Raw genomic sequence first — 24,007 nt, forward strand, 5'->3', positions numbered from 1 at the left:
ATAATGAGGTGATCACGCCTTCTCAACCTGTCACACTCTGGTACATGTCTTTCCACAACTTTTTCAAAGAATTACTCAACGCACTAGGGGTCTTTCAGTTTTTTAATATTCTGTGAATATCAGTGCAACACTTGACTGGGCAAAAGCAGCAATGACTCCTCTTGAGGAGCATGGGTGGATCCAAACTTCACAGAACAAATACCTTTAAAAAAAGAATTTGTTCTATAAAATTTGGACTCAGTCAAAAGGCTGCACCAAAGTATCTAGAAGGCCACATGTGGTCTTGGAGGTCCAACATTCCCCATCCCTGGTGTAGAGAACTCCACCTTCTGCAAGAAACTCCCTCTACTCAATGTAAAGTAATATAGAGTTGCTTAGAGCACTGAGAAGCTAACTGACTTGATTAGAGTCACACAGGAAGTATATATCAGGGGTAGGACTTGAGTCCAGGTCTTCCTTGCTCCAAGGCCAACTGTCTATCTACTATGCTCCATTGCTACTCACATATTCTTGATAATGTATTTTAAACTACTTTTCATCCAAGAACACATCATTGGTTATATGCTGTAATCTACTTACACTCAGTACATAATTTGCCGTTGCCCTCTAAGTTACCTGCTCTGTTTATTCTTCCAAGACTGCACTGTTCGGAGCTGTGTAAAATCAATAAATGATATTCATACACAGTCGGTCAGTAAACATTTGTTAAGTGCTATTATGTGGAGTTTAGATTAATATAGAGGATCAAAGCAGGGAGACCAATTAAAAGACCATGGTGACAATCTGGATCTCCCTAGACTTTCAGATAGGCAGAAATTGCATACAGAGTCTCCCTACATGAGACCTTTCCCCACAACCATCTAACTCTTTTAATTTAGAGTCCCAAGGCAAACACAAAGACTCTACATGGGTGCTTATAGGAATGTGAACCTTATCAGGGGGTACTCCTTTTGGCACAAGGGTGAATGAAATCTCTAAATACCTAACTCAAATACAGAACTACCACTATGTTTTATTTTTAGTTTTCTATTACTTTTCAACCATATTCCCTCACGGTTATTTACAGCAATCCTATCAGTCAGTAGGGCAACTATCATTATCCTTATTTATCTACTGGTGAAACTGAAGCAGGCATAGGGAACTAGATCTATCATGAAAATCCAGAGGATAATATAAATAATGTGTGTATATGTAAGTATATATATGTATACACACAGACATATAAATATATGTATATATGTATATATGTGCTTACAAAGCAACTTACATACCTGATTCTAATTGATCTTCATAATAGTACCAGGAAGCAGTTATTATAGCTATTATTATAATCCTCATTTGACAGGTGAGGAAACTGAGGGTTAGTCACTTGGCCCACTTAACATGGCTAGTAAGAGTAAGGTGGAGAAGTTGAACCAGGTCTCCCTGACTAATTCCAAAACCATATCCTTGATGCTCCACAGCCTCACTAATTCCTATTATGATTCTCTTACTATAACACTGCATATTACACTGAAAGAACAGAGAACTTGGTGACTCAAGACCTGAGTTTGAATATTGACCGACAATTACTGTGTGATCTTGGAAAGGTCACTCAATCTCTCTAGATCTTAGTTTCTTGACCTGCAAAAAGAAGTAGAATAGAAGGACTTCAAGGTCCCCTCCCATTCTATATCTATTATTCTGTGATTGTATCACCTTACTGAAATACCATGGCGGTAAGGGTTTTGGAAATAGGAAGTACTGGATATACTCAATTACATTACTTGTAAGGGCTGCTAGGTGGTGTGATGGACAAAATATCAGACCTAGAATCAGGAAGACTTGTCTTCCTGAGTTCAAATCTGGCCTCAGACACTTACTAACTATGTGACCCTGGGCAAGTCACTTAGTCCTGCTTGCCTCAGTTTCTTTATCTACAAAATGAGAAGGAGAAGGAAGTGGTAAATCACTCCAAGAAGTATCTTTGCCAAGAAAATCTTAAATTGGGTCACAGTCAGACATGACTGAAAACAACTTAAGAACAACAAGCATTACTTGTATATTACTCAATATACTCAGTTTCCTGCCAAGATATTCACAGGTAGCAAACGTAAGACTACAAAACTGAGATTGTAAAATGATAAAATTGATTTTTTTTAAACAAACAGACAAGAACTAGTACAACCAAATGAAGATAAATCCCTTCAAAGCAGGCATCTTCTTGGCAAAGTGGCAACCTCTTCATTTATTCACATTTCTGGAGCTCCTCTTTAGGCACTACCTTCAGAGCCACTTCAGAAGCCACATTGAAGGAAGAAAAAATTGCATTAAGTTAACACTGTTATAACAACACACTGCTCCATATTTTCTAGCCACCTACACACCCACACCGACTTCTGATTGGTGACTACATCCCCCAGATCACTATTTCTGGAAAGCCCTAGCCATTCTTTACTTTGTTCTTTATTCTCTGGCTGTCTCCTCTTTTATCCCTACTCATCATCCAAAATCAAAGTGCTCCCTCCTTAGCCATTACTTCCTCTACATGAATCATCTCCCTAAGTAAAACAGGCCATTCTTTACCTCATTTCTTACCTAGTCTTACCTGCATAGACATTGCCTCAGTGAAACTGAGACCTTGGAAAGACATTAGCTCCCACTGCATTGGGGCCATCTACAGTCACCCTGATCTGTATCTTGCCACTGGACCTAGATGGCTCTGGAGGAGATAGTGAGGCTGGTGCCTCATGCACCCTCCCTCACTTAAATCCAATTCACTTGCAAGTCATGGTATCATCTTCCTGATGTCATGGTCCTCCTTGAGAAGGACAAACTACTACAAAAACAATCATCTCCCCCATTAGAATGCAAACTGCTTGAGGGCAGGGACTGTCTTTGCTTTTATAACTGTACTTCCAACATTTATTACAGTGGCTGTCATATAATAAGTGCTTAGTGCATTTTTAAATAAACACTTTTAAATGAAATTAATTCATACATATTTTCATCTTATGGTATTGAAATTTCATTCTATGAACTACCATGATACAAATAATGTCCATGTCCAATGATGACTGAACTTTTGATGACAGTAAATAACCACATCCCCATTGTCCCTAAAATACTATGAATGTAGGTTTCAAGCCAGCTGCTATTTTGGCAAATTTGAGTTACAAAATTTCTATTTATTTTCTTGTTAAATTAGAAGGTTATAAAGAAAGACATTTCATTTTTCTGAAGTGCCATGATATACAAACATTGGAGGAACTATTGCCCAAAATACATGAGCCAGAGCTGAAATCTTCAATGATAACATACCTTAAATTACTAAAGTCACAGAATTTCAAAGCTGAAAGGGAAATGTCAATGTCATTTAGTCCAATTCCCTCCTTTTATGAGTGAGGGAACTGAGATCCAAAGAGAAGTGATCACCAAGGTTCACCAAAGTGGGACCAAATGTTGTCCTCTGATCTACCGAAATAAATCTGTGTTCTTATTTATTATCTTTTAGAAATTAGAAAAAAAATAACTGCTTTTATTTTACTGATCCAAATGTAAAGCAGCTCATTGTCAATTACATCTGTGTCAGCACTGTGTCTATGTCACATCCAGAATGGCCTTGATTTACAACTGGACATCTTTTGGCTAAGATTGCTCTCACTAACATATTTTCTACAATGACAATTACTTGAGTGTTTTGAAAATAACATGATTCAGTGAAGACAGATTGAATTAAACTAGAGATCAAAACTGTTTGGAAAATATGTATACCTGCTAAGATTAATTAGAGTTCCTTTTGAAATTACTTTTACAGGAATGATATTTCCAAGTTATATGAAAGATATTTTATCAATGATCCTAAGGTTGAAGGAATCATTGGTTCAAGATTCCCTGAGAGAGGTGTTGGTCCAACACCTGACCACTACCTGAAAGGATAGGTGATCTTTTCAAGTTCAGAGAAGGCAGTTTACGGAAAGCTTTGGAAAACTAAAAATAGACATTTGATTTTTTCTAATCAGATTGAGTTAAATTAGCTATCAGCCCATGGAAAGAAGCAAATATGAGAAACAATAAAAGGTATTCATAGAAAAGGAATTGGATGTTGTTCTGGGGAATAACTGGGGATTAGTGACTTGCACTGTGTCACACAGCTAGCAAAGTTCACATGGAGAATTTGAACCAGGTTTTCCTGACTTTAATTCTAGCACCCTATCCATTATGCCCCACAATCTTACCTAATTCATATTCTAGGAATATCCTTACCTATTCTAAGATAACCTTTATTTTTACTAAGATTTCTTTCTTTCTTGTAATATAGTACATGTAGTAGGTAGTTAAATAGGGAGAGAGGGAGGGATTTTATTTCCCAGGTTCAGATTCTGTGCTGTGAAGCACTGGAAAAATACCTATTAATATAGTCATAGTAGAAGCAGGTAGAAAAGAGGAAGACATCATGAGTTCATTCAATTATTTGTTGAATATAAGCTATGTACATGGCTCAGTGCTGTAGGACTAAATTTGAACATACTTCATGGCAAATCTTTAGACAAAAGATTAGTGATGACCTTGTCAGGGATTCTAGGACATTTTTTTCCCATTTAATAGATCACATTAATTAATGTGTCTCAAAATTGGAAGGAACCCTAGATATCAACTTGTTCATGAAGAAATTGAAGCCCAGAGAGACTGAGTTATTCATTATCACACAGCTAGTTAGTGGCAGAGATAGGAATAGAATCCATATTTTCTGAAATATGAATCCATGTGTCTTCTAGGGCTGACTGACAATCTTCACAAATTCTCCAGTTTGGGCTTTTTCCATACTAATATATCAATATCATAGTGTTGTCTTTGCTGTGACAAAACTGTTTTCTTCTTGAAACATGATAGAAGAAGTGGGCACGGAAATGGATCTCTACAATTCCTACTCCAAATACTCTTTTAGAGTTGCACAAATTGAATTGACGATTGTCAACTGTCCAGCTTAACCAGTAGCATTTTATAAGTAAAAGTTCATTTTATTATATTACTAAATCTTCCAATTCACTACCTGACTGCTCCCTTGGGAGGTTGTACATTAATGCAGTGCTTGCTGAGCTATGAAAAGAACAGCTGGTGTGCTTTCCAGAAAGTCACTGCTATCCAAATATAATCTATCACTGTGATTAGGTCCAGTTTTACTGTGAATGTTGCCTGAAGCCTTCCCCCATCCCACCTCCACTTGAAAGGCAGATAGAGCCAGACAGTGAAGATCTTTAAATGCCAAAGACATTTATATTTTATCCCAGAGGCAAAAGATAGTCACTGGAGTTTCTAGAGCAGGAGAGTGACTATGAGTCAAGCTTATACCTTGGGGAAACCATTTTAGCAGTAGCGGGGGTTGGGGATGGATTGGAGAGAAGAAAGACTTAAGGCAAATGAGATAAATTAGGAGGTGACTGCAATAGTTAGGTTAGAGGTGATAACTGCTATGTAATAGAAAGGAATAGGAAAAAGAGGAGGAAGAAGAAATGAAGAAGAAAAAAGAGAGAAGAAGAGGAAGAAGAAGGAGGACAAGGAGTAAGAAGAGGAAAAGGAGTAGGAGGAGGAGGATGGAGGAGAAGAAGAAGGAGGAGAACATTATGCATGTTACAAAAAAAGTAAAAAAAATTAATATATATAGTAATCTGCACACTGAATACATCAGTTCTCTATCTGGAGGTGGGTACCATTTTATATCATGATTCCTTTGGAGTTATGATGGATTACTGAATTGATTAGACTTACTAAATCTTTCACAGTTGATTACCTATTCCCATTGCTGTGTAGATTGTTTTCCTGGTTTTGCTCACTTCATTTTACGTCAGTTTGTATGTCTTCTCAGTTTGTTTTTTTCAAAAACCACTCCTTTCATCATTTCTTATAGCACAATAATATTCTAATACATATATATATATACACATACACACATATATATAATGTACATATATATATATATATGTACATTATATATATGTGTGTATGTGTATATACATACATACACACACACATATATACATATACATATATACCATAATTCATTCAGCTGCTCCCAGATTGGCAGGCATCTCTTCACTTTCCCATTCTTGCTACCACAAAAAGAGCTGCTATAAATATTTTTGTAAATATGAGTCTTTTTTCTTTTCTGAATCTCCTTGGGGTATAGACCTAGTAGCAGTATTTCTGGGTCAAAAGGTTTGCACAATCTTAGAGTTTTAGGTGTAGCTCCAAATTGTCCTCCAGAATGGTTGGACTACTTCATCACTCCACCAACAGTACACTAGTGTACCTTTTCCTTTTCTGTTATCTTAGTCGTACTGATGGGTATGAGATGATAATTCAGTATTGTTTTAATTTAACAACTCTATACATTGAATCACTTCAAATATCATCCTTCCCCCTCTTCTCCTTTATTTCAGTTTGTGAGAAAAAGTGATGCTCTCTGCAAATGCCAGTCCTACTTTTTCTTCTGATCCTGTAATCTCCTGTCTCCTCCAAGAGCTTACACCTTCAAACAAGTCCTCTCTCTTACTAATTTTCAATCTCTTCTTTTATACTGACTGCTTTCTTAATGTGAAAAACCATACTTTTGTTTTCCTCTTATTAAACATCCTTGTTTTGTTCCCTTGTTAGTGCTTTAAATATGTCTGACTTTGGATTGCTCCTTGACAACCATCTCATTTTGAGTGCCAGGGTTCTCTGTTATCCCGTCTAGCCCAGAGCCTAGGGAAACCTCTGATTAAATCCATCTGTGATTACACAGGATAGCAATGCATCATGCACAAAAGAATTAAGTATTATTCTTTATAACTACATCTTATTGGAAGGATGTTTATGTCTTTGGCACTAAAGAATTCTGTTTCAATCTAATTAATTTTTCACTGTACTCATTACCAATCCTTCCATATTGCTGGTTCACATTTTAATTCTAAACAAACAAGCAAACATAAAAACCTAAATGATAGCATTTTAGGTCACACTTTACAGGTTAATATTTTATAGAAACACAGTGAGTGGTCCAAGTGGACTTGAATAATCCCTAGCAAGCATAATTTCAACTAGATTTTCTGTTCTTATCCATCATAAGTGAAGCTTGTAGGGTTCAAAAGGCAATACTTGTCTATATTAAATTTCCAGCAGTGCAGTAAATTGCTCTGGTTTTTGTCTGTATAAGCCAATATAGCATGTTATAACATTCTTGGACATCTTCCTCCCTCACCAACCAGTTTCACACTGAGCCTCAAATGATATGCAGTCAATATGACAAATATGGTTTATACACCTTTCTTTCCCACCAATGTTAATATCATGAAGGTAGGGCATTAGAGGCAATGTTGTGAAATGTATTTTTTTGGGGGGGGGGGATCAGATTAGTGATTTCATTGGCGTAAAAAAACTTCTGATGATGAAATACCATCTACCAATGCAGACTGACAAATTTTGCAACTTTTAGTCTGTAAGAGTTTCCTGAAGCGTGGAGAGGTTAAGTGAATTGCCCAGGGCCATACAACCAGTATCAGGTATAACTTGAACCTAGGTATTCCTAACTGAAAGGTGGATTTCCACTTACTATACTATGTTGCCTGTCCCATATTTTACTAGAATAATAATAATATTTAAAGAAGTAAAGGAAAACAAATCCGTTTTCCAGGATCCAAAATAATATCTTTCTATTTTGGAAAGTGGATTTACTGAGTAACAAGTTTCTCCATAGAATACTGCATTATGACATGGTACTTTAGAGTTTACAAAGGGTTTTTCTTATAACAACACTGCAAAGTGAGTTAGCGCATGTATTATTATTCCAAATTTACGAATAAGGTAACTGAAGTTTAATGTTGCTACGGGATTTGTACATATTCATATAGCCAGTGTGTGATCCACATGAAGCCCCTGGACTCTACTTCTCCCAGTCTTCAGATGTCTTTGTATACATGTACCTCTTCATTACTGTGATTTTCAATATTTTTAAACTTTTCTCTCTACCTCTTTCCACCAACACTTAAGGATGACTGTTGCCATGGAGAGCAATGATAGTGGTGGGAGCTATTCAAGTGAGGCAAATTTAGTGGAAGCTAGAAGGAAGGGTCAGTCACACATGGCTGCACATAAAAACAAAAGTATACAAGTGTCAACAGAATGCTGAAGATTTTTTTAAAAATCAGTAAAGATTTTAGTGAAAGTATTTTAATTCAATTTTTCATTAAGCTTAATATTTTATGCCTGTCCTGGACTTCAAATCTTTTTTTTCTTCTTTTTTTTTCTTCTTTTTTAATGTTTAACAATCACTGCCATACAATTGAGGTTTTATCCCCCCCACACCTACCCCCCACTACCTCTCTCCCTCCCCACGACTGCATACAATTCTGTATAGGTTCTGCATATACTTTCCTATTGAGTACATTTTCACTATAGTTATGCTATGTAGTCGGACTAAAATAAATGGAAGAAATCATATAACAAATCAAAACATGATACACAAAAATATACACATACACAAACATGATCTGCTACATACTGCGAATGACTTCCATATTTCTTTCTCTGAGTGTGGAAGGCATTTTGCCTTAGAGAATCACCATTGGGATTTTTTTTTTAAGAAGTTCTTGTGTTATTATGAAATTCCAAGTCTACCAGAAAAAACTCTCGCACACTGTGGTCATTGCTGTGCACAAAGTTCTCGTGGTTCTGCTCCTTTCACTTAGCATCAGATCATATAAGTCCTTCCAGATCTCTCTGAAGTCTTCTTGTTCATCATTTCTTATGGCACAATAGTACTCCATTACATTCATATACCATAATTTATTCAGCCATTCCCCAGTTGATGGACATCCCCTTGACTTCCAGTTTTTGGCAACTACAAAGAGTGCTGCTATAAATATTTTTGTACATGTGGGACTCTTTCCCATTTTTATGATCTCTTGGGGATACAGCTGGACTTCAAATCTTACTAGCCCTTGAGGACCTTTGTTGATCCTGGTTTTCACCCTGCTTCCTCTCCCAAAACTCCTTTCTGTCTCTGGTACTTCCATTCCAGGGCCCGTCCATCATGGTTGGGGTTTTGCATGATATTCCTGTATCTTTCCTGGTCAAGAACTTCTTGACTGAAGTTTATTCCTACTCCTTCAAATCAAGAAGGCTCCCTCCTATATGGCATAAACTAAGCAGCTACAGTCCAGAACTTCACCAAAAAGAGAGTATAAAAAGTAGAAATAAAACTTTCACTTGCTTTTATAATTATTCTCCTTTCTCATTTCACCTACTTTCTCTTCATGGCCAAAGGAGACTTTCCCACAATTGTTGCAATTGCATCTATTCCTTTGGTCCTGTTCAAATACTTACAAAAGATCAGTGCCAAATTCTGTTTTCTCCACAAGTAACATGTTAGGGAAAGGGAACATAATCCAAATTCGTTCCAAAGTTCACAATTAGTCATCATCCTTGTTAGTCTTCTCACATCTGTGCTTTACTTTTATTTCCCCCGCTCTTGTACTTAGCAATATTCTTTCATGAATTAAATTTTAGAATAGTTTCAGTCTGGATCCCCTCAAGTACAACCTCCTCTCTTCTTTTTTATGAAACCTCCATTCATGGTCATAATATTTTGTTGCTGACGTACACCAAAAATTGTTATAGGATATAACCTATGTAAAGTGTTTGACTACCCACAATTTATAACATATTTCATCAGCTTATTCCATATTGAAATCCCTCATGTCTTTTTGTCACGTCAGAATTTACATTCACTCTGAAGAAACAGCAAAACATGATGTCACCAGAGTCATTTCAAATGAACGACGCACAAAGCTGTTTCAAATAATAGACTAAGAGTTGTCCTTCTACCATTTTAGTTATATAATGAACTCATCTCAACTGTATCCAAACCTCAAAGATCTGAGACCAGGAAAACATGACAACACTGAAAACAAAGGCATTTACCAAAACACAAAGTATAATGGAACAGAAATTAGACACATTCTCCCCTCATTTGTCTCTTTTACTTAAATTGTATAATTGTCTTTCATATGTGAAGATTGTGCTATTTACTGAGTATGAACAGAGCAGTAGCAAGAGAATTTGCATTGATCCATCTATACTTTCTCACCAGGCTTCCACTGTGACCAGTGATAGACATCAGCAGGGTGCTCATTAGTTTCCTACATTTAGCAGTCAATTGATCCATAAAATGATAAAGCCTATGACCTTGACACTGGATTGGAGTACCAGTGTAGGTGATAGGTCACTAACAGTGAAAACTATGTCTTGTTCATTTTTTCATGAAAGTAGTGCCTTGGTAAAACAATACTTTGTCCCTCTCTTATGTACTTCTCTCATTCTTCCTCATAGGATGGACAATTATCTTTCTTACTAGAGGGTAAATTCCTTGAAAGCTGGAATGGAATTTTATTTATGTATCTTCCTCAATAGTCAACACAGTGTCTTACATATAATGCATGCTCAATAAATATTTATTGAATGAATGGTCCCAGTGGGGCCATTTTTAAAAGAAGGGAAATTAAGTTTAACTTGCAAACTAATTGCTCCTTCATAGTGTTAATGTGAACAGCTAGGCTGCTGTGGGCCATATGCAGAATGTGGAAATGTCTGCAACTCATTAAGGTTAGGAGAAATTTTATTAAATTGCAGTTAAAGAATGATATCTTCTTTAATAACTTGGACAATATTGGAAAAAATAAGATCATGTAACCCAAACCCAAATTTACCAATTAATCAGAATTAAGAAATTGGTTATAGTATGACCTGATACTCAGAGTTTTCAGTACGCGCACACACACACACACACACACACACACACACACACACACACACACAAAGATGGTTTACAATAAATAAGGGAAGACAGAAATAAGAATGCAATTAAAAACTAAGAGAAATGATTTCAATCCTATATGCACTGTTAATAGAATAGCTCACGAGCATTTAAAAATATTAGAGAAATTGAAATATAGGACTATTGAGGAGCCTGTATTTAAATAAAGGGATTTTCTCTATATTACAGTGTGTTAATAAATGATTCACATCTCTTTCCTTGTCTTTTTCAGGAAATCATATCAATCAATCTCTATAAAACAAGTGTTTTTTTTTAACTTATATGTCTTTCCAGCAGACTGTGTAGCTACTGTGTGATTCTGACACAAGGAATTCATTTTAATAGCTTAACAAAAGCATTAATGAAGCAATTTGTTCATGTTTGCCATATTTTTCAAGGTCAGTCACCTCTGGGTTGGGGGTTGTGGGAGGGCATTGTCAAGTTCTCCCACTCCAACACCACATCTGACTCACTTTGAACAATAATGATTAACAAAATGGTCTGCCACCTTGATGTTCAATTTTTTTTGGTAGTGGCGGGGGGGGGGGGGGGGGGGGAAGAATAGCAGTTTGTCTCTGCCAGCCTGAAATTATTTATTTTTAATAAAAGTTAGTCCTTTATGTGAGTTACTATTCAGCTATTCCAAGCTTATAGCTATTTATGCTGAAGACATTTTTAATTGCCTGTTGGAAAGAGTAAAAGCAAAACCTCCCTAAGAATGTCTTCAGTTAGGCAACATAAATATGAACATAAGAAAGATGAAGTCAAAATTCTATATTGCTACAGACCTGAGGCCATAAAGGACAGTCCCATCAGGATGGAGACGGATCATCCTATTCTTGACAGTCACCCCATGCACAAATGACTTCTTGTCGTTCAGGAAGTATGTGTCAGGCACCCAGAGCTGATCCGCTACTCTATTGTCCAACGTGAGATTTAAAGGTATTACATTATATGACAGCCTTTTGTCTCTCCAAGCTTGCTGAAAGTACATTGTCAGGGTATAGTCCTGTGATTGGGAGAAGAGAAAATTATTATTTGCACCAAAATAGACTTTGGAAATAGGTAAACAATTACTCTCTGTGTATATAAAATGAAATGATGCTCAGCATACCTTGTATGACTATGAAATAGAACTAGTTGCATCCTCCCATCTATCAATATCTATATCAGCAAGTATACATTGAACATTCGAATATCATTATTGCAATATCCCAATTTTCCTTTCTCGTGCTGATCTTTCACCAGAGAAGAAAGAATTATTTGGATTTAGTCTCTTTAATACAGCAGAGCAGAAAGTTCATGTGTGTCTGAGTTCTTTTCCCTTTAGTTACCACTTGACTACTATGTATTTAATGAATTCCTTTTCTACCTAATTTGTTAATGCAATTGATAAGAAAGATGAGGTAGGTGACACAGTGAATTGAGCACTGGACTCTGGGCAGGAAGATCCGAGTATAAATTCACCTTCATACATTTACATTTATAACTCCAGACAAATTATTTTATATCTATCTACCTCAATTTCCTTATATGTAAAATGGGGATAATAATACCACCTACATCACAAGGTGATTGTAAGGATAAAATGTAATTAAAAATTGTGAAGCGCTTTCTAAACCTTAAGATGCTATAGAAATGCAAGGATGATGATGATGATGGTGGTGGTGGTGGTGGTGATGATGACGATGGTGATGATGATGATGGGCAGGGTCCTGGAACTAGAGTCAGAAATCATAGGCTCATTTCACTGCCTCAGTTTACTCATCTGTAAAATGAGGATAGTAACAGTGCCAACTTCCTAGCAGTATTGTAAGGATCAAATAAGTGGTAACTGTGTAAGCTGTACTTGTAAAAGTACTTTCTAAACCTTAAAACATTCAATACGAGTGTCCTAGATTTTACTAAGCTGTGTAGCATTGAGCAGGTTATGTCTGGTCTCAGAAAGTCAGCTTTCTCTTAAGTAAAAGGAGAGTAATAATGGTTTTATGACCTCTCTAATGATGAGATAACATATGAAATGTACACATATAGATGATTATTAAAGATGCTAGAGGAAATGAAGCATTTTTGAAACCAGGGAACATATCCTTAAAGTTATACTTTAATTTACCCTCCCTTTCCCTCAAATCAGAAATGGCTATGTTCTCAGACTGAGCTTAATGTCTTCTAAGTTTAAAACCTAGTCACTCCTGTTTATTCTAAAACAAATACAGTGAAGAAAATATCTAAATGTTTAGGGTTCTTTAAATGACCACGTGTAAATTTGATTTAAATAACTGCTTCTCTTAGTGTTTTGTGTTGTCTTTTAAAATATATATTCTGATTCCTTTCCATCTTTTTGTTGTTGATGGTGTTCTTTATTTTTGCATCATATTCATTTGTAAATATATTCCTCTCTTTCCTCTATCCAGAGAACACTTCCTTATAAAAAAAAGAAAACAAACAAAAAGCTCAATCTATCAACAGCATCTGTCAGTATATGGAACATTCCACATACATTGGCCCTTACCTACCCCAATGAAAGGGAAGAGATCAATTTTCTTAACTCTTTTCTGAGGCCAAGATCAATCATGATAACTACACAGAATTCAGATTTGTTCATGTTCTTTCTTTTCTATAATACCATTGTTGTGTATGCTGTTTTACTGTTCCTGCTTGCTTCAATCTGCATTAGTTCATATATGGTAGAGTAATATTCTAAATTTGATATAGCATTCCTTAATCAACTGACACCTACTTTATTTTCAGTTCTTAGCTGCCACGAAAAGAAAATTGATGCCTTATCTGATTAAAAAGGGAACTTTCTATCTTTGACTTCCTTGGGGTATATGCCTTGCAGTGGATCACTGTATATGGACATTTTAGTAGCTTTTTTATAAAGTTTAATTCCAGTGGTTGGAATGCTTGGAACAATTCGCAGCTTTGCTCACAGCACAACAGTGCATTATGTCTGCCTTCCCAAAGTTCCATTGAGTATTTCCACATTTTTAAAATCCTCCCCAATTTCCTGTGTGAGGTGAAACATTCCAGTTAATTTAACTCATATTTATCTTATTAGTGATTTCAAAATATCATGTAGCTATTACTGATAGTTTATGCACTAAACTTGTCTACAGATTTCTAGAAGTTATGGTTGGTTTACAATTCAAAATCTTACAAGAACAATGGACTAGAAAATGTAAAGAAAAAATACAAATAGTCTTTTATAAGAAATTTAGATGAGAGAGACAGAAGACCCAAGAAATAAAATAAGCAGGTACTTTTTTCCCTAAGAAAGAAGTTAGTCAATCCACTTTCTTGGGAATAATTACTTGGAAAATACAATTATTCTTCCTGCTAGGACATACAGCCATTAAAGTGACTTTGATTATAGGCTCTTTTCTGGATATAGAGAAGTGATTATTTAGAACGTGTTGGGCTCTCTCAGGTCTTGAAATATCTTTTAGCACCAGAAATGAAATCAAATATTTAATGAATTGTTAAATGAGTAGTATTATACTGGGATTCAGAATTACTTGATAATTTTTTTATCATTTTTCTACAAAGACAATATGCACTCAGATAGGCTCCTGGAGAGGAATGTCAGTTATTCTGTGAACTGTTACATCAACTCTTGTTTAATTTTATTTTATTGTTATGCATTACAACACAGTCAGTTATGGAAACAGCTTCTACAGGGAATCTAAATAATTTGAAAAGAAATAAGTATCTCTTAATCTATTTTTCTTACCCTGACCACCAACCATCCTAAATGAAGCCTTTTTCTCAACAAACAGTAAGAAAAAAACAAGATCTCACTCTATCAGGAAACTGTCACAGTGTAGCCTTATTCAGATTGAAAATATTTATAGAGAAAAAGATTCAAGATCTTCATGACCCATGTCAGATCCGTGAAAGAAGATTGGGAAATTTTTGTCATTAAATACAGTAGTCTTTTAAGTTACGGGTTGGCAGAAGGGAATGTTATTTATCTGAGCAATAAACACCTTTTTTCCCATTCCAAAAATCAAAACAAAATAAAACAAAACAAGGTACTTTAACTGCTATCCTGAAAAATTGGTTATGTCAATCTTCATTGTGTTGTACTTTTGGAAAAAAATGTGGAATATCATTAAAAACTGTGCAAAAAATTAGCTATGTATTCTTCTATATAGTAACCTTTTCTGTGACTATTTCCAATCCAATCTAATTCAATAAATATATATTAAGTGCCTACTATATGTCAAGTACCATGCTAAGTCCTAGAGATACAATGAATTAAAATAAAGCAGTTCCTATCTCAAGGAACTTATACTTTCTCTGGGGGGAGATAACACACAAAAGGAAGCAGCAAAGTGGTGGGCTGGTTGGAGGGAGACATCAAGGATGACCCTGCATAGGGCATCTTGTTATATGGAGTTTAAATCAGGCAGAGCAGCAGATGCCAAGTGGAGTGAGTTGAATGTCCAATTTCTACCCTCTATAAAGGAAGGCATTGGGAAGAGTTTGGCATTCTACCCTTCAACTCTCCAAGCCAAGCGAAGAAGACGTTGAAGGAGGTGTCAATTGATGCTTTCATTTCCTCATCTAAGGTTCCTGTCAGCTCTTCAAAAAGTCTATTAAATTAAAACATTCACCTCAACAGAAACCTCCATTTTTTATGACATTTTTTTCCACTAGTGTATTTTTTTTCAACCAGTATTGAAGTCAGCCTTTGAAATCAACTGCTTCCAAAGAAATAAAAATAAGCATCCCCCTGAGACCAATGGAAGGTGCCAGGTGTGCATGAGGCCACACCTTATCCCATGGAATTTTTTACCATGTTTGCTAGAATTCTTACATAGGAAGTCCCCTTGTCCTCTCTCTTCCCCCTCTTCATGCTCCTGGGGGCTTCCTACTTTCCCACTAGCTCTCTTGAAATTATATAACTACCCATGGATCATAGAAACTGTCTATGTGTTTCCATAGTTCTCTCTATAAGATTAGGTCTTGTTTCTCCTTTTCTGGTCATGCATTTCTTTAGAAGTTCTTTTATGTTACTTCTTATTACTATGTTTGGTTCTATTTATATCTATCATTAATTTTCCCACATTCCTTCAGAAAATCACTTATTTGGCAAAAAATCATATACTGCCTTCTGGCATTTTTATTGTTATTTTGCTCTTGTAATATTTTGAAAGCTTTGTTTGTATATAGGTATTATATAAGAATGATGGAGAAAGGGGGAAATGGGATAAGTATTTATGAAGTGTTTACTATGTGTCAAACACTGTGCTAAGGACTTTACAAATATGATTTCATTTGATGAATAAGAAATGATTCCCATCATCATAGAGCTTATACATTAATTAGGGAGAAAATACACCTTTTTATGCATCTCTTACATTCCCCAGATCAATGCTTTATACAGAAAGGTGCTCAAAATATTAGTTAATTCATTTGATTTATGTTATCAATTGCTTTGTTGCTTCACATTTTTGACCAATGCGATGGCAATCAAATAAGGATCTTTTACTGTTTTTGTTTTAGTATAATCAAGAAGTATAATCCCTCTGTCTGTTCCAAGATCCATGGCTATTCAGATTATAAGGCCAAGGATTCTGGAAGGGTGGAGTGTAATGGCAAGCAAAATAGGATATTTTGCTGTTTTTGCTTTAGTATAATCAAGTGCCTCTGACTGAATCTTGCTTTTATCAATCAAAAGTTTTTACTAGGAGTAAAGTACAGAAATAAGAATTTCTTTAACTAGAAATAGTATATGTATTTGTATTGTTAATTATTCTAATGCGCATTAAAGGGAGTTTGATTAGGGAAGATTTGTGGGAAGGTCCACACCTTTTGTTAATGAGGCACTACTTCTCAATGGTTGTGATGCCATCTGGCTCTAAAAAAAAAGTATAAAGACTCTTAGTTGAGGTTTTACTTTGGGGCTTATTGGAAGTATTTGTTTGGCCAGAGGAGGACTCTGGGAAGCTTCTAAAGAGTTCCTTGGCTTTGAAAACCCAGAGGTCAGTGCTTCCCTCTCTAGTAACTATGGTCAGACAGTTGGACATGTCTGTTGAATTGTGATGGTCAAGCAGAGGAAGCCATGTCTGTTGATCTTTGATTTGTCTGTATTTTCTTTGAGGTTCAAGGTGCTGACTTCCCTGAACTAGGTGAATGATATATGTGCTTGATTAAAGGAATGACACATGTGCTTGATTAAAGTAATTGTTAATCCCTCAAAAGTTGCTTTTCCTTTATGAATGCTGATCTAAGAACATGTGATAGCAGGCCCCACTGTGTATGTTGGGGTGCTTACTGATGCAACCACCTAATTCCCTTTGCTGACCTATCTGGAAAATAATTCTTTGTATCTGAAATCCTACTCATCCTAAACACCTTTATGTCTCCTGCTGTCATTCTTTTAGTTTGCATTACTTAATATTGCCAGTGGTGAAAGGGGAAAAGTCAGAATTCTGACACTGACACTGGAAAAGTGAAAGCCACAGAGAGAAATCTATTTACAAAAGTTTCCAAAGTCAAGACTTCTGAAAATTTCTAAAATATTCTTAAACAGTCCTGTTTTTACCCCCAAATGAAGTCATACCACATGGCTCTCTTATTTCATGGGATGATTTATTCATTGTAAATTAGATCTTATTAGAATGTGATGGGGGAAAATTAAAGCCCCTCCTATTAGAAGTTGTAGCACTAGACGTTTAATTGCAGCACTAGAGGAAAACTGGTAGCAATCCTGACATACAGATCCAGCTAAGTGTGATATTTATGAGCAGCACAAGTCGATCATCAATAAAGTAAGTCTATATGACAAACTAAACATATATCTGTAAGTCTGTCAACAATTTCTCCAGTACCCTACTATTCATTTTGCCAACCTCTTTCACCCTATGCCACTGAAAAATGAGTCTAGCTCTCTGGCAAATGCTTTTTAATTGCTACACAGCAACCACCTCAGTGCAAATGAGTTTTCTTACTATAAAATGAGACACTAATAATTAGAAGATCAGATCAGATATTTATTAAAGTGCTTTGTATACTATTCTATACAAATGATTATTAGTATGATAATGTCACAGAACTAGAATTGAAAAGGACCTCAGGAGCCATCTAGTACAATCCTCCCATTTAACAGATGAGGCAACTGAGGCCAAGGGAGGTGAAGTTAGTTGTCCATGGTCAAACAGGAAACAGGAATGATAAGCGGGATTTGAAGCTAGGTCCTTTGAAAACAAAGTCAACATTTTTTCCAATGCAGTGGCTCATCCCAACTACAAGAAATCAGTCAGCAAACTTTGATAGGGTTAAAATCATCTGCACTTGCTCAATTAGTTTCTATTCCATTCACTCCCATGCATATGTATTAACCACTTACATACTGTCTTGTGCTTTTTGTCTGTTTGATAGTTATTTCAGGCATGTACATAATGAAGTTCTGGCTAATAAGCCTATTCTTTGAGAGTCTGTACAGAGTGCATTAATGTGTTCAGCTATTTTAGTTCTCCATATGGAAGAAGCTGGGGAGCATGCTTCTGGGAGAATTGTGGTGATATCCCATGGAACTGGCTTGGACAGACTTTGGAGCATTGATTAAATGACTCTATTCTGCTGACTTTGTGGTGACCATGAGCCTCTTTTACCAGCTACAGGTGTGGAACTGGAACTAGAAGGAACTTTAGGAGGATGTAGTCCGCCTGAATCTCTTTAGCTTGATTTGATTTCTTTTTGGTTGACTTCTTCAGCCTGGACAGGGTCTATTGAAAGACTAGCCTGTAAAGAGAGAGGGATCAATATTTCTCCTCGCTTGAGGTCAACATGTGACCCCATGAATCAGTTTTTTTTTTTTTGCCAGCCTTAGCATTTTTTCTTTCATTGTAGGTAAAGAAAATTAATGTAGAGGTTACAACTCTTGTAAGTTTTGAAAGGCAAGAGAGTGACTCATCCAGGAATATGGGAATATGGGAATACAGTCCATTGATGGGTTTTGCAGCCAGTCTAGCATGGATGCTTGTTCAAGTGAAAAGCAACCTTCCAGACTCAGGCCAAAGTTAGCTAACGAAGGACTCATCTAGTAACAATGACACATTTGGATATGAATTTGACTAGATGAATTCCATGTAGAAACTGTGCTAAGACCAAGCAAGAGATCAAGATTACATAAGGAAGAATGTATCCCAGAGGTGGGAAAATTGATGTAATCCTGTTTTTGCTCTATTTATGAAGTATATAACCATTTGTTAAATTTAATCGATTTTAAGTGGTCAAATGTCACTGGGGTTCTAGTCACAGATTGACTAACGGTGGGGAGGAACATATCTGCATTACAGCATAAGATAATGGAATTAGAGAAAAGATTTCACAGCCCCAAAGGGGTACTCCTAAAACCCTGAGGGGATGATGTAGCAGACCTGAATCTGAGATCATGTGCCAGAGATACTTGGCTGATTTTTTTCTCCACCACTTCCAAAGAGTTAGGGCCTCTTTCTTCTAATATTTGAGCCTCTGACCCCCCTCAGACTCTTCCTCAACTTGCTACCATGGAAATAGTGACAAAATCCTGTACCATGTTGCTGATGTTCTATAATACCGTCTGAATACATGAAAGAATGTTGACCCTGGAGGTTTCTGAGATTTTCAAAACCCCTGTATTGTATTCCATCATATATGTACATACAGAGAACAACTCTAGCTTTATAAAAAAATGATGACTTCAAGTTCATTTTGATGAAACAGAATTTTGAAAATAGCTCTGGAAGTGGCAGTTTATTCATTACTACTAAAAAAAGAACAAAAAACAGAACATAAGATATATTTAAAGGCATTATATTTCTACAGAGGGGAGCAAAACAGGTAACATTTCTGTCAGCCTGAAGTATACTCAATTTGACATCCTACTATATAACAATGATTTTCAGCAAAGCAATGGCAATATTTATTTTAAAACCATGGTAGATGGAAAGAGGAAGAAATATTAAAATTTCTAAATTCAGAAGAAGATATTCCAGGTTCCAACCAGTTAGTGACTTTTTTATGCATACACACAAACACATACATTCACCCATTTAATCATGGCAAGTTCAATATATAAAGCTATCCTAAACAAACCTGTTACTTTGCATGTTTTTATTAAAAAAATTATTTGATTTTTTATATCTCCCAAGGTACAAGAGCAATTTTTTTTTTATTTCGTCCTCACTTTTTTTATTTCGTCATCACCAAGTTGTCTGTCTTTAGAACACTAACCATTAGTAGCTCAGTGTAGAACTGGTGCTCTTGGATTTTAACTATCCTAATGCCAGTTTAAGCAGCTTTGTCTAAATGTGTGCTGGGAATATAGATTATTAATGTATTGGGTACAAAAAGATGAACTTAATAGATATTGAAGCAAAAAGTTGTGGTATATGAATGTGATAGAATATTATTATGTTGTAAAAAATTAAGAAATAGATAATTACAAAGAGACATCGAAAGACATAAACTGATGCGTAGTGAAGTAAGCAGAATCAGAAGAAAATATATTCAACATCAATCTCATAAAATGAATAATTATGTAGTCTTTTAAGAATTAAAAGAGCAGAACAAGAACATTTTATACAATAATTATAACACTATGAAGAAAAACAACTTTGAAAGCTATAAGCGCTATGACCAATATAATGACTATCCATGATTCCAAAGGACCATTGGTGTAACACACAAACAAAGAGACAAAGAGGTGACAGATTTAGGATTACAGACTGATATTTACATAGTATGCACACACATGTGTGTGCATATATATACACATATGTGTGCATATGCACACACATATATGCACACACACTCATATCTATATTTGTATAGATGTGTATCTATATAATAAAGGCAATGAAGAAATTTGTTTTGTTTGACTATTCATATTTTTAAAGGAATTTGTTTTTCTTTTCTCCTTTTTATTCCCTAGTGGGGTACAGAGCGCAAGGGATTGAAAAAATAAAAAAGAGAATAGTGGCTGGAACATGATGCTACAGCTATGCAATATCACATGTACTTTCCAGATGTCTATTCTTTCCCTTCATTTCCCTTCTATTTCCTTCTCTTTCCTTTTGTTCTCCCTTCCTTCAGTCCCTCCTTCCCTCCCTCTCTCCTTCCCTTCCTTCCTTCTTTCTCCCTTCTCTCTTTCCTTCCCTCCTTCCTTTTTTGAACAAAAACATGATGTAATTAAAATATATATTAGACTCAGGATCTGAAGAGGTGAATTCAAGTTTCCAGTCAGATACCACTGTGTGGTTCTGCTGAAAGAATGCTGAATTCAGGGCTGAAGGATTTGGGCTTGAATTCTGGCTGGGTTACTTACTACTTCCCTGACTTTAGGAAAGTCATTTCATTTCTATTGTCTTAAGTTTCCCCATCTGACAATGAGAAGGATGGATTAGATGGTCACTGAGGTCTCTTAAAAATATAAATAAAAAATCCTACACTTCAGCCATAAGACAGGGGAAAAATATGCTTAATTTCTCTAATCTTCAGTCCCATCTTCACAGAACTGAATAGAATCTAATAGATTCTATAGTCTCTTCAAACACTAAATTTATCATCCTATAATCTTTGTTATCTAACTACTTTGCTATCCTTTCTTCCTCTTGCTGCTGTTGGTTGTTCCCATGCCCTCTTAGAAATTTTCAGAAATTCTTGAAACATCTCAATTTTGGGGCAAAAGATTATTAAGAGAACATCATATCTAGTTCTTAATATGGTAATTTTCTTTTACCCTAGCCACACTGAAAATTAGCTTTTTAAAAACATGTTGATGGCTACAATATAGAACCAAGTACACTCTGTTATATCCAATTTATCGAGGAGTTCAGTTCTCTACCTAAGTTACTCAATATGGGAATCTTCCGATGGAATGTCCCCACTCATTTAAAATAGTCTAAGAATTCCAGGCTAATCAAATATATGCTCATCACTTTTTCTTCCTCTCAAGATACAATCATTCTAAAGAAATTACTTTTTAATAAAGCTAAGGGGTAAATATTAGCTGGGTTCTGGCTGCTAACAAGGGAAAACTAGGGGATAGGGAGGAATAGAATTAGATTTCCCCATGCCCCACCAAAAGTATCCACCTCCTTGGATAAATGGAAGACCAAGCTTATGACTCAAAGCAGTAATCCACTTGTAACAAAAGAAGAATCAATGAGAAAATTAGGTCAAACTAATTTTTTTTTATAAAGTGACTTATGGGAAGTAACTAATTAAAGTAACTCTATAATGAATCCTTCTCTTCACTAAAGGCTAGTTGTACAATGAAATGTGTGTGTGTGTGGTGGGGTGGAGGGGTGGAATCACAGCATTATAGGATCATATTTTTAGGACTTACAGGGATCCTAGAGGTCATAAGTCCAACAATTTCATTTTATAAATGAGGAAAGTGAAGTCTAGGGAAATTATGTCTTCTACGACATGACCTTAAGTGTCTATCACCTCAAATATTTTATAATTGTGAAAATATGCCTAATAACAAATGGATATCCTTGCAGGAGAGTTAGAGAAAGAACAAATTTAAAAAGATAAGAAAATAAATTTCCCACAAATGTTTGTCTTTAATAATTCATGAATCACAGCAGACTACAACTCAATTTATGCGGTGGATATTGGGCTCAACTTGAAGTCAAGAAGATTTGAATTGAATCCTGTCTCAGACTCTTAACTATGGGATTCTGGGCAAGTCACTTAATCTCTCTTAGGTTCAGTTTCTTTATCTGTTAAGTAAGGATAACAATATCACCTAGCTCTTGGAATTATTGTGATGATCAAAAGAAAATAGCACATGTAGAGGACTATGTCAAACTCAAAACTCTACATACATGTTAGCTATTAGTATGATAAACATTTTCTCCCAGTTTCCCATACATTTCCAATGGAAAGGATCAGCTAAATATGATTTGGTTTAATTCTATTCAACAAACATTTTTTAAGTGCTATAAACATTTACATATTTTTTTTAAATTCATGAATCCTAATGAATTATTTCTTCAGAACAGTGAACAGTTTATGCAAAGTTCTGAGGGAGATGGACATGATGTGTAGGCTTCAACTTTTTTTTTAATTTTAAATTCTATTTTTTTCCCTTCACAGCATGTGCTCAATGTCTTCCCTCTGAAGTGGCAGGCTCTGAAGAGATCTGATAGTATTGAAGTAAAAGGACAATTTAAAATAAATACATATCACTGCTTTCATTCATCTGACAGGCTTGTGGAAGCTGACAGAAGTCCAATTTGCAGGATGATACTAGAGCAAAGAGAATATACTTAGTATGTACATGTGCTTCTAAGAGAATATCTGATGTGTGGAGATGAAAAAGAAATGTGCATTATCACCCTTTGCAAGCAAAGACAATCTTTTTATTTTAATCTTGTGGCCAATATCCCTTCCATTTCTGACAGATTTATTTTTTTACATTTCCTTGTCAGTTCAATGCAATCCATATACATTAACAGGCAGTTAGTTGGTGCAGTGGATAGAGCAACAGGAGGACCTGAGTTCAAATCTCACCTCAGACACTTGACACTAGCTGTGTGACCTTGAGCAAGTCACTTAACCCCAAATGCCTTATCCTGGGTCATCTTCAGTCATCCTGATGAATATCTGGTCACTGGATTCAGCAGATGGTTCTGGAGGAGAAGTGAGGATGGTGACCTGCACAACCCTCTCTCACTCAAAACAAAGTCAAGTGCAAATCATGTCATAATTTCTCTGATGGCATGGTCTTCTTCAGCAGTGAAGGATGAACACACACACACACACACACACACATTAACAACTTTGATTAGCCAGTAAATCTGGTAGTGAGGCAACCACCATTTTTGTGCCACTCCCTCCCCATCCCAACACACATACATATATACATATATACATACTCACATTATCATGCCCTTGAAAGATATGCTTTCAAGAACAGAAAGCAAATGCTTAGGTTCTCAGATTTAGGTATGATATACTCAAAACAATATAGACAATTGTGTGTAGGTTCACAGAATTTAATCCAATGGTGTGTTGGAGTCAGCTTGTACTGGCTGAACTGATTGCTAAATGTCCAACGTGAGTACTTATGCCACAGAAATCAACAGTGCTGAAAATAAACACTTAGCTTTTATTGATCAGTTCATTATCTAGGTTTAATAAGGTTATAGAAAAAATGTTATTAATGTTGAT

At 35.7% G+C, this 24,007-nt stretch overlaps 1 protein-coding gene across 2 annotated transcripts in view; it reads right to left on the reverse strand.

Annotated features, from left to right (window-relative positions):
- GABRB2 (gamma-aminobutyric acid type A receptor subunit beta2) overlaps window positions 1-24,007 on the reverse strand; it is a 232,852-nt gene that overhangs the window by 142,944 nt on the left and 65,901 nt on the right. For both annotated transcript variants that reach the window (XM_072630897.1, XM_072630898.1), the window contains exon 4: window positions 11,620-11,840. In XM_072630897.1, coding sequence (XP_072486998.1) covers window positions 11,620-11,840 — 221 coding nt within the window. The remainder of the gene's footprint in view (window positions 1-11,619; window positions 11,841-24,007) is intronic.

The sequence above is a fragment of the Notamacropus eugenii genome, chromosome 1 (genome assembly GCF_028372415.1).
Source record: "Notamacropus eugenii isolate mMacEug1 chromosome 1, mMacEug1.pri_v2, whole genome shotgun sequence".
NCBI lineage: Eukaryota > Metazoa > Chordata > Mammalia > Diprotodontia > Macropodidae > Notamacropus > Notamacropus eugenii.